Source organism: Hippocampus guttulatus, chromosome 16 (assembly GCF_054856545.1).
Source record: "Hippocampus guttulatus isolate MCC_2025c chromosome 16, RoL_Hgut_1.0, whole genome shotgun sequence".
Classification (NCBI taxonomy): domain Eukaryota; kingdom Metazoa; phylum Chordata; class Actinopteri; order Syngnathiformes; family Syngnathidae; genus Hippocampus; species Hippocampus guttulatus.
This window is the reverse complement of record NC_141276.1, coordinates 12,137,573-12,150,135: the sequence shown is the minus strand read 5'-3', so window position 1 is coordinate 12,150,135 and position 12,563 is coordinate 12,137,573. Positions and strand designations below refer to the sequence as shown.

Here is a 12,563-nt window from a genome sequence, read left to right as displayed (position 1 = left end):
ACCGAGTTTCTCCACCCTTGACATGATCATCTAATGCTGAGGAGATCTGAAGCCACTTTCAAGCCGCTTGGACTACGCTGTCTGAAATCCCATCAAAGCAGAGTCTGTTTCACGGAGAATCTATGCCGCTGCCATCACGTCAAAGCCAAAAGTTAGATTAAACTTAGAGGCGCGGCTTGCTTCATTGAGAGTCTGACACGCTTTAGCTGGAAAAATAAGGCTAGCTTTTGGCACACGGCTGCCGCGTGACGCAAAGTCAACGCCTTGGTAAAGACTGCAGTCACTGAAATAAACACTTAGTCCACAAAGGTTACTCCTCGCCGTGCATCCTTGACCCGCTGCACGCTTATAAAAACAGCCCGCGTGGGCCAAGAGGCAGCCGAGCAGCCCACGCTAGCAACTCACACGCAAGCATTTTTGCAGAACATTCTTTATTTCATGCATTATTACTGCTCCCTCCTTGTGTTAATTTGTCCTCCTTCCTCTGTTATCGCACACACACGTATAAAAAAACACACCGGACACCCTTAGGGAGGTTTGCTTTCTTTCAGGTCGTCCCACGCACATGCCCACGTCCTGATTAATGACTAGACTCCATGTTGGTGCAGCGCAAACACACACATAGGCACAATGCTCGTCGAGTGGCATCTTCAAGCGACACTTCACACCCACCAGCAATCCTGGGAGACCGATGTCTGCGTTCAAGAGGCTCTTATTTCAACTGTCAGCACTGATGTGGGAAAATGCACTCTGTTTTTTGAAAATCGACTCCAGCTTTGATTTGTATCCACGATGCCAACGTCCGTTCTGCATTTGGGCCCAATTCTCCAAGGTGCGATGGTAGATTTACGACCTCAGACAACCATGGCTGCCATTGTCTGCAGTCATAAAGGCTTTTTAAATGAAGAGACCCTTATGAGCGCTTAAAGCGAACGTGTCTTTTAATTAGACGTTTCTCAATGTGCTTTGATAGCAGGTGGGTTACTAAACAAGAGAGGACGGACACTTCATCTGCTTTTTTATGACACCGTTTTTTTATTCTCTTTCTTAAAGCGGCAGGAGGAAACAAGAAGGAAGATGACTCATTCAAAAGTGCATCTGCGCCGCGACTCACCTCGTCTTCATCGTTTGACATCACAGTGAAGACTGAGTGCTTTATTACTTTTGATGTTGCTATATTTTATCGCGATCAACTTATTTTCACACTTGAACGGTTTGTGAAAATCAAAATGTGACGATTAAATTTTTTTTTAAAAATTAATGAATAACAAAATGTGCAAGTGTGGTTCTGGCATGATTTTCCACTTAAGGTCGTCATCCTCACATTCTACTGTCGTATCTGTGACTCAGTGTGCTTATGGCAATAAAAGGCCGGGCCTGGTCTGGTGAGTGACGTGGGTGTCAGCAAACGAAAGCCAAGTCATGGACATTTTGCCCTCCATGATTAATATTGATCAGGGCCGGCAAAATATTTCTATCAGACATCCATCCATCCATTTTCCGAACCGTGTGCTGGAGCCTATCCCAGCTGTCCTCGGGCAGTAGGCAGGGGACACTCTGAACTGGTTGCCAGCAACTTAGACACAAACAAACGTTTATTCGAAATCTTATTTTAAATTAGTTCAGTAAAAGAAAAAAAAAGTTTCCCCAGTGAATTCTCATTAAATTATTCAATAATATAAAAACCTAATGAACTATATCAGGGGTGTCAAACTCACTTTTGTCGCCGGCCACATTTTAGTTACGGTTTCCTTTGGAGGGCTGTTATGAATGAATTTTGTGAAACCACATAAATCCACATACTACACAGCACTCAACAATTTGATGGATACTTATTTTTGAAATCAGAAGTCAAGAATAATGACTTGCTTAAACATTGTTTACGTCAATGTAATAAGGGGTTTGGAAACGAAAAAAGCTTGCAATACCTCCACGTTATTATGGATTACACATGACAATTTGAAATTTTGGTTCAGACTTTAGCAAGCATTATGTAAGTTGACATGCTTGATTTGTTTTCACAGGCTGATGTGGTGGGCCAGATCTGGTCCCCGGGCCTTGACTTTGACACCTGTGAACTATATAATTGTGGACTGTTTTTTTTTTTTTTAAAGTCATGTATAATACCGCTCTACTGAATAAAAATAAATCTACAACTAATTAAATACATTTTACTTTTAATCAATCCATTCAGTTATTTCAATCCTCAAATAGCCCATTGGTACAGTGGGAAAAAAAGAAAAAAGAAAATAAAAAAACAGGATGTGTGTGGCCTCTGGGGCCTTCCACCCCTTGTTCACCCCTGCTGTCGAATAAATAGGGGGACAGAAATGGACTATTCCTGTACCTCAATGTGAGCCTGGGGAGTGCAAAGTAACAATAGGGAAGTGTGAAAGGGCTACCTTGCCATGGTAGGCGCTGCCGTTTTTGGCCACGGCACACTGGCGATCCACCAGGAAGCAGTACCTCCGACGCTCCTCGGACAAGGCTGTCTTGTATCCCTCGGCGATGAAGGTGTCCAGCTCCGTCTGCTTACTGCTGATGGTCTCCACGAACTGCGTTGGAGTTGGAGCACAGACATTTGGAGCCATTCATGCGCAAATTAATTTGTTGTCATCGGTAGCAAAAACCAAGGATGCCCCACCCCTGCAACCTGGATACCCAGCCGTCGTTTTATCAGCAAGAGTGTCCAGGTGACACTTTGTGCAGAATTAGTGTTAATACGGTACATTCCCGATTTGACAGATCAGCCGTCTTTCTTTCCTTTACGGTTTCCCCGACTCAGTTTGAGTTCATCACAATTTATGTCAATGAAAGCATCCAATGAGTTTTACTTGATGGGGCCACGCTGAAAAAAAAGTACATTGTGAGGGGGAGGGGGAATCATGTTGAAAAAAAATGGACTTCAGTCATCATCGTACAACAAGGTTGATGCTTTGAACACTGAGAATTTCCTTAGCTTCTTTTCCCTTATATTCATTTTTATTTCTTATATTAATTATTTCTTATTACTATTTATATTTTATTTCTTATATTTGTATTATATTTCCTTATATCTGAACACTGGAATGGATTTTCAAAAAAAGGCACTCTCTTTCCTCTTTGACTTTTAATTATTTTGCAATTTTTTTTCCTTCTCCAAAATGTGCCTCCCGCTCCCTCCCTCCCTCCCTCAATATGAATATCTTTACATTATTCAAAAACATTGACAACTTTTGACAAATTTTCCTTTCCTTTGAATACAATACTGTTGAGTACTGTTGAATACTTTTTGCTTCGAATGTTGCTATTTTTTTCTACATTATTTATCGTCACTGAGTGTTTGGAGTAATTATCATTTTTGCATAATGTACAATAATGCCTCCCCCCACCCCCAAAATGTTTTTCTCCTCTAGATATGTTTATTTTGAAATAAAATGACGGCTTCTTTCATTCCTTATGATGATTTTTAAACACTTTCTGGGCTCTATTTTTGCACAAGTTGTTATTTGTCACAAATTCTTGAAATACTGCATTTCCTCATTTAAAAAGATGCCCCTTCCCACAGAATTTTGCCATATAAAATAATTATTTTGTTGAGCAATGTCACATCTTTTCCCGATAAATGTATTTTCTTGTGAAATGACAAGACTGAGTATATGCAAAGATTTGGACTTGACTCTTAGTACAACTGCTTGCTGTGACTTTCAGGGTGCAAGACAGCAAATGAGCGACATCCTGCTGTACTTTGCTTTTGCTCTAAAAATACCATGTGACAAGTTCACTGCAAGACCCCCCAAAAAGGTCCAGTGGCTGTGACGTGGCACTCCAGGAGTCCGACAGACAGTTATTTTCAGGAAAGGGCTAATATTTTGCCAGTTGTGTTCAGGGCATGATTGATTCGCACATTTAGCAGTGTTGTGTCCAAGGACCGGCAACCCGAGGCCAAGGCCAAGGCCAAGGACTTGACTCCGAGGCCAAGGCCAAGGCCAAGGCCAAGGACTTGAGAAATTTTCCGAGGCCAAGGCCAAGGACCAAGGACTGATTTTGAAACTGAGGCCTAGCCGAGGACATGTATAAAACAATGCTATCACACCACTTGGCAGGTCTTCATGATTTGCAACACCCCTCCATCATAACCCTTTGCACTCCCTAACGCTTGAATGAAGTGTGTTTATTCAAAGAGTAGAACAGTCAGGGTACGTGTTATTTATACTGAGAAAAACAAAAAAGCATGATATACATTTATGAATGAATGTTTTAGTGCAGTAGTTTCTTAATATGAAGTAAATCATCACCCAACAGGCATGACGTGGCACGGAACACAAGTTGAGAAATGACTTTGCATAGAAGTCAATCACTGACTGCAGAAAAAGCGGTAATCTCTCAGTGATAATTTTACAGTTTACCGGCAGCGAGTCCCAGGGACAGAAAGGTATGAGTGCCATTATGGATTGACAGAGTCCCAAATTTCGAATTCTGAAAGGGTCTACTTATTCAATTGCATATGATAATAACACAAACAACAACATATACTGTACATACAATGATAAAAAAATGCTGCAAAAATTTAAATAATTCAGGAGCAGGTCTGAGGATTTCGGAAATTCATGGTAACCGTTTTTCGGTTCCGTCGGATTACCCAATGGGAAACCACGATAACAAATGTTGGGTTCCGTAAACGTTCATCATGGGAACCCATTTTTCTATTTTGACTGATATTGATAATCAAGAATTCCGAAACTCAAAAGTAGAATGTTTCAAGGGTCAATGTTTGAAAACTATGCATTAACAATGAACATTAAATCAGCGGCTGTGTACTCCAAGTTTATTCCAAAAAATAAATGGATCAAAAACTGGTGTACTCATGTGGCATCATCAGAGTATTTTTTCCAATCTCACGCTGCAAAGATTAATTGACTGGTAATCATTAATACAGGTAAGTATTGATGTGGCTTGACATCCTCTTCCCAAGACGATGCATGTGTAATCTACGATCAATTTGACGAAAGAATTTAACACACGTCATCATGAGTTCTACCAACAGTTAACATTAGCATTACTACACCTTGTGACGAATGTTTTATTCATAAAGTTACCATGCTACAACCAGTAAATTATAGAATAACCAATACCGTTTCATAATATTTTTCACAGCGATTAGCCTACAAATCTAATGACCAATTTGCCTCGTAATCGTGCCTCGCGTCGTATTTCGCTCTCGCGTTCTGTGCATACGTCACAGGTGAGTTTAGTGATACGCCCTTTGGACGATTCATACGAAAAATCAGACAAGCATTCCCATTTCTTAAATATCGTAATTAGTAGACCTTGGGGAGTTTTTTTCGCCGCAATCTCAAACTTTCATCCAAGCGATTCCTCAGTTTGCGGACTAAAATAACAACCCGCATGCGCACATAACGTCATCCGTTGTGTCCCCCCCCAACACTGAAAACAAAACAAAACGAAAATAAATGAGAAGAAACACACTCACACACCACACCACAGGCGCAGTGAAATCGCGTGGATCACAGTCAATTCAAGTGCGGTGACATTTAGAATTAAACTATTTTTCGGAACCGTGAAAATGACGCCACGGAAACGACACGGTACCGGTAACAATTGTTACTGTGAAATCCTCAGGGTTGCCATAGTTTTTTTGTTTTGACTGAGAAATTTCCTTGCGTCCCAAAAACGCACATTGTTTGGAACTGTGCGTCACGTGGGAAAATTATGCGTCTAGGACGCAGGACGCAGAGGTAACGAGATGGCTGAATCTCTAACCATTCTCTGAGTACTACTATTATTACCACTACCACTAATTCTACATTAATTAATACCTTCAACTTCACAATAATAATAATAAATAATTAAATCAACCATGTTTTTAAACTATGTATTATCAATATTCATTATTCCAAACATGAGAAAGCATTCAGCAAACATAACTGGAATCGAGCAAAAGGACTCCAAATCCCAACGGCCAAACCCGGAAGTGAACTGCCGACATTATTGACTCCAACTGTAACGCAAATTACTTGGTTCAAACAAACATTCTAGTGCGACCGCACAAACGTGACGACTGTGCAAAAATAACTAAATAAAAGACACCACTGTTACAGAAAGGCTTTACACGCTATTTAAACTGCCGATCGCGAACGCAACAAACCGTGATTGAAACTAACTGTGATGCCGCTCTTTATACGTTGCGCTAACTGTTACCTGTCAGTGGCAGACCCACCCCTCTTAAAGCGCCAGAGTTAATCCATCAATATGGGTTTGCTCGGATGGAATTTATTAGATTCCTTCGTCATTTTTGCGGTCCTTATACAAGGGTTTCGAGGCTCTAATCCCTCAATGTGTCAGAGGACCGGCAATCCGAGGCCAAGGCCAAGGCCAAGGACTTGACTCCCGAGGCCAAGGCCAAGGACCAAGGACTTGACTCCGAGGCCAAGGCCGAGGACCAAGGACCGCCGCTCGGTCCTCGAGCCGGTCCTCGAGGCCAAGGACCGGCTCGAGGAACACACCTCTGACATTTAGATACTTTGAGAAATCCACTTTTTATGGATCGGATACAAATGGGTGGTCCTCGGCAGCCATCATGATAATCAGCTAAGCTCGGTGAAAACCTAGAGCCCCTTTTAAATGTCGAAAACAGTGTCATGCAAAGACACTGTCACCCGTAGTGTAAACAGCGACTTCCCCAATGAGTGCGACTCCATTATGTCAAAGCCGAAAGGTTAGCAGAGCTGCACTGAAATGCCAAGGAAATGTCGACTAGAGAGCCAAACTTTATTCGGGGTTAATAAGACGGACAGCAAATGGTGGCAGGTGTGCGCTGACTCTCACTTAAAACTCCATGCCTAACGTCCACTCTAACTCATGGTTCCATGGCCCTCTTTAAAAAAAAAAAAAAAAAAAAAAAATCCACAAAGCCCTGCTGCCCCAACAGGTTTATGTCAACTAATCGTCACCGCTGTATTTATTTGCAGCGATCCAATTAAACAAGTGGCTCTCGGCTGTGTCGGTGCATAAACGACACAGAATGAACAGGAAAAAAAAAACTGCCTTTTGCCAAATGACCGCCACAAAAGCGGCAAGACAAATCATTTTCCTTCCCCGAGAGCGGTCTGACCTTCTTCTGCTCTTGCTCGACACGTTGCAATCAAATTCAAAGCTTCCAATCTGGTTCACATCCAGGCAAGGCAATTGAAACCGTCACACCGGCTGACAAGTTGCAAATCTTTCCCCACATTTTTTTTCCCAAGATTTTATTCATCTACAGTGTGAAAGCACTTTTTCTACTTTTGCTGACTCACCCGGTGCAGAAAAAAGGTGAAAAATATGCCGTGGTGGGCACATTTAACGGTAGTCGCGAGTGAGGTCGCATCAAAAAAGGCACTGCTATTAAAATCATCGCAGCCCCGCAGACGACCCTTATTCCTACTTTTCCCACATTTTTTTTACAACCTTGTCTACTCTCTCACACTTTGACAAAATAATTACAGTTCAATAATAATCCTCTTGTCAAGGAAAAAAAAAAAATAAGAGTCTCTTATTCAGTGTCAGCCAATTCTGTACCAAGTCTGAAAAGACGTTTAAAAACGTCTTTGGGAGCGAATGAGTTAAGGTCAGTGAAGTAACCCAAGACAATTAGCCGAGCGGGAAAAGCCCGACCAGAGACACAAGGCGCTATTCCACAACTCGGCTAGGATGTCTCGTGGTGCTAAAGGTCACCAGCAGAGAAAGAAAGTTTCGACATCAGCTGGGTATGACTCCCACTGGCCTTCTGTGGAGATGACATGATAAAAAAAAAAACATTGAGTGCCGATACAAGCCCTATTTTGAGGTATCGATCTTGCGGAGACTGCTGATACCAACCACTGATACTAAGGGCAAACAAAATCAGAACGAAATAATGAAGGAAAATATTTTAGATGAAAAGTACTACAGGTATCAGTGGATATTCAATGCAAGACCAATTGCGCCAATCGTTGGGAGTCGGGCAGAAATGCTGTGTGCAAATGTTTTGTATTTTTTCCACACATTGAGGCTGTTGGTTTGAGGCCACATCAATTGTTGTTTGTTCACATTATTGAGCAGTTTGAAAATCGTTTGGGAACAAACTCTCTTCCCTTACTCTAAGGGAGCCATGCAGCATTGTGTTGCCTCAAGATTAAGAGTCTGGATGAGTTTTTTTGACAAGAACGAGTGAACATAAGCAGCGCAGCTACATTTGACGAATCCGTTTTGTGAAAAATGGGATCAAGCATTTTATTTAGCGCATCACTCATGGCTCCAAGACTTTTGGAAAAAGAGCTTGGGAAGATGATGCAACCGTCGAGTCACTTGCTTTTGTGACATATTCAAGAGCGTGAGCGCAGACTTGGTCTTACCATTTTGAATCAATGACAGCAAAATAAATTTGGATTTTTGTGTGTGTGTGAATGTCTGTTAAAATTATGATTTCTGTAAATCTGTGGTGATTTCGGTGTGGCAGTGAGTTGATATTAGTAATAAGGATACGTAATATCTGACACACATTTTACAAAACAGTCTTCACGGCCCTCCGAGAGGAATCGCTGCCATTGAACGCTTCTGATCAAGGGGAAAACAACAAAAATAGTCAATGTGGAGGGGGGTTACAGTGGAAAAGGTGCATTCAAGAGTTCAGTAGTACTTCTTTTTTAGGGGGGATGTTTTTAAACGGAATTCACTTGCCGAATTAAGGCAACTCCGAGCTTTCACAACAACTTTTCTTGTGGGAATTCAAAAGCTTGAAGCGCCGCGTGTCTCTTCCTTCATCATCAATACTCTCTGGAATCAAAAGAAGCGCAGCGAAAACGCTCCGGGACGCACAGAAAAAACTAAAAAAAAAAGCAAAAAGGCGCCGCATCTCCTACAAAGCTTTTCTTCTTTTGCTGCACCGAAAGGTTAGTGAACGTGTCGCCTCACTAGCGCGTGCGCGGGCTTTTTCAGTTGGTAGCGACTGCCTCTTTGGGCCGGCAAACCTCGGTCCACACGGCCTTACCGCTTAATGAGCTGTTTCGCATTTTGACAGCAACTTTATACGACTGATGAGACGGTGTGTGCGAGTGTGCGAGTTGTAGCTGACACAGAGAGGCGGACACAAAAGTGCAATGGTGGAGAAGTGAAGCGAATGAATACAAAGCGCCATATGTTTCCAGTGACGCACTGCACTCAGACTTTTCGGATTACAAACACCGCATGGATGAGGAAGTACTAAAATATTACATATATTGCGGAAACTAATCAATCCCATTCAACAAATGGATCTGTCAATTCAACATGATTTGTAAAATTAAAAAGGTGAATTAATATAAAATGTTATTCGGATTAGTCAAAAAAATGCTTGACCATTGAACAGTTGTATTAGCTGAGATGCAGATTATAATCTGAAGACTGTATTTTCCGCACTATAAGGCGCACCGAAAAGTCTTCCATTTTCTTAACAGCTCACAGCGCGCCTTAAAATCCGGTGCGGCTTGTGTATGGTCATTACGGTAATACGTCAACCCCAAAATGGCTCCTTGCTGGAGACATGCTTCCAATGTTATAACTTGCTGTTGGTTCCGTGAACTGTGTCGCTGCTTTATTATTAAATAAGTTTTTGTTGCAGCTCCGAAAAAAAGAGAGCAGTGGTGTTGTTTTTTAAAAACGCACACTGTATTAATGGCTTTCACATTCTCAACATATACAGGTACGTCTTTGTCCGTCTCCGTGCCTTCTCTTCTTTCGTTCGATTCGAGAGGCGTTCATGACCGCCCCCGAAAAAAATTCACGATTCCTTCAATGAAACTACGAAAATTGAAAATAATGCATCAAAACAGAAAATCAAGCGAGGAAATCACAAAATAAATTCTATAGCTCCCCTACAGAATTTATTTTGTGATTTCCTCATTTGTGAATACACAACAAAGGACTAAATAAACACTTCTGAGACAGCCTAGTCTCCTACATTTTAATGACATCTGATCGTTCAGTTGGAGCTACGCTCAAGGAAATGCCAAGGGGGCTATAAAATTTATTTTGGTATCTATTATTATCATGGAAATGAGCTTTTTTGTAAGTAGTTCAAATTCCTGTCACAATACCAAGCCAAATGTTGTGCTTGCTTGTGCCACAAATTGTGCAGGCTTTTCTCCGCCTCTAGAGATTCTCAATGTCAAGTGAGAAACTGACACCAGGGGCAAGTTGAGCAGTGCCCCAACGCGCACTTGAGTAAAAATAAAATAGTGACACTTTCTTTTTTTTGTCACATGTGTGAGTGCAGTTTTCCTTATAGGTCTCACCTTGACCAATTACCTTTTCCCTGCACGTGCGAGGGACAGTGGAGTCCCTTGTTCCCGAGTTATGACGAAAAAAAAAAGTGCATGACTCGCAACAAGCATGGATTCTGCCTAGCAACAAAGAGTCGCATCTCCCAATTTTTTTTTTTTGCTGAAAATGGGCCTATTTGCTATTTTTGTGCTTTACCTGAAATGACTTAAAATGCCACCAGATGGGGCCTAACCCAAACCCTATCTAATAGAAATGTAGCAATATCTTAAGGCAACCTTTTGAGCAGGGTGTTTTCACGGTCCTTATGCTTTACGTTTGTCTCCAGAATCAAAAGAAATCACGACTCTTGGATAATATATACCAGTGCGGCTCTAACCCAAGCCATCGCACAAGGAAACGTCACGTCTGCAACCACGTGTTGACTCTGCAAACACCAACACGAACGAGAGCTAGGAAATGATCCCGGGTGGCCCAAATATTGATTCGGTTGCACCTCTGAACAGGGCGGCGCAATTAGCCCGCGAGGCCTCGGCCCCGTGGCGCGCAATCCCCACGCCGCCTTTCCTTTCTGCAGCCATTTTCATCTCAAGAAAATCCTTCCGTGGAGCGTTTGCTCACAAGTGGGAGCACGACTCTTGCGAATCTTGCAATACACAAGCGCCGAAGGCAGGACTGACTAATTTCAAGTCATCAGCATGTTATTTGCCTTCAACTGCCCCGGTCGGGTTACTTTGCCAGGCAAAGAACAAACACGATGAGACCAAAAGCAAACATGACTACACCCCTTGAGTCAGCTGACAGCTTTGGTTTTGAAAAGTCCCATTTACAGACTGTAATCATATGATCATATTGTCTTCATATCTGTGAGTGAGCTAACAACACTCAGTTTTCTGTGAATTTTGTTTTCAGATCTACGCATATTTAATGCCGACCGAGTAAAGTTGTTTATGGTAAAACAGACACTCACCTGCATCTCCTTCTCGCCGTACTTGGACGGGTTCTTGCTGCCCTGGCTCTTTCGGCGAAGCTTCTTCAGTTCTCCCTGACACTTCTCCAGACTCTCCCCTTTGTTCTTGTGCTCTACTTGGTATTTCTTCAGCGCCGCCTGCGGACACCAAAAACATATCAGTAAGACTTGTAAAAATAAAAACAATTTTTTAAAAATAAATCACGTTTGTAGCTCGCACAGCAAAAGTTGGAGTTACAGTTTTCCTCAGAGGCTCCTTATGACTGTGAACTCACAAAAAGTTGAAATTATGATTACATATAGGCGACACATGATAGATGATAGAGAAATTTATGAGCAAAATTGTATTATGTTTAAAGTTTCTTTTAATTTGGGCATGTCTAGACGTGTGGGTGCGTATTCAGCGCCCCCAAATGCCTGTGCGCAAAGGTGTCGGCCGTCTGGGCGGAGGGCTTTTGAAGTCCACATGTATCATGTCAAAGCAAGGGGGCGAACAGATGGAAGAAGGCTAGACTCGGTCACAAAGTGGGAATAAACAATTTGGTAACGAAGTATTGTAGAACATCAAAAGACGGTTTGGGAACGGGTGTCGGGCCGAGGCGGACATTTGTCATCTGAGAAGTCCGCAACTTGCCGATTCGTTGTCGACAATAAAAGACCGACAGGAGCACAAGGATCTCTAAGTGTGGTCACGGAGCAACTACCGTCGTTCGCTCTTAGAGATCCGCTTACGCCGTCAGAAAGACAATCTTCCCTGTGTGTGGAGTCATTTATTTAACTTTGTCCGGGTAAAAAATTCTTACAATAGATCATTGGTTTTAAGATCAGTGGTCATGGATAAGATTTGTTGAGGTTACTGTAAAAAGGGCTTTGCTCACACACACAAAAAAAAAGCTGCACAAGATGAAGATTTAGATTATTTATGGAAGTTGATGCACAAGATTTAGGGCCAGTAGATATTTGACACCTGTGCTCTCGACGGATGCCCACGGACTCATTTTGGTGCTTGATTACCGGATTAAGCCACGGGAAAATTGGCAGGCATGACCAAAAAAAAACAAGTCTGCCATTTTATTTTGAAATGGCCATTTTTAAAAAAAAAATTCAGTGGTCCTTCAACAAGACAAGACAAAAAAAAGTTTATCATCGTGGGTATGCAGAATTTCATGACTGTCACCATAAAACACAAAATGCTGACAACTCAACTCCTCATGTTGTTGCTACTTGCAGCTTTTATTATTAGGATTCAAATCCAACTGAAGAATTTTGACAGTGAACTATGCATGCACTGTCTGTTCCCACGATGGGATATGAT

The 12,563-nt window shown here is 42.0% G+C and overlaps 1 protein-coding gene across 5 annotated transcripts in view; it reads right to left on the bottom strand.

The window, feature by feature from the left end:
- The window catches only part of LOC147193198 (BAR/IMD domain-containing adapter protein 2-like), a 72,312-nt gene that overhangs the window by 14,269 nt on the left and 45,480 nt on the right, over positions 1-12,563 (bottom strand). For all 5 annotated transcript variants that reach the window (XM_086134030.1, XM_086134033.1, XM_086134031.1 and 2 more), the window contains 2 exons: positions 11,249-11,386; positions 2,403-2,555 (listed from right to left, as the gene is read on the bottom strand). In XM_086134030.1, coding sequence (XP_085990156.1) covers positions 2,403-2,555; positions 11,249-11,386 — 291 coding nt within the window. The remainder of the gene's footprint in view (positions 1-2,402; positions 2,556-11,248; positions 11,387-12,563) is intronic.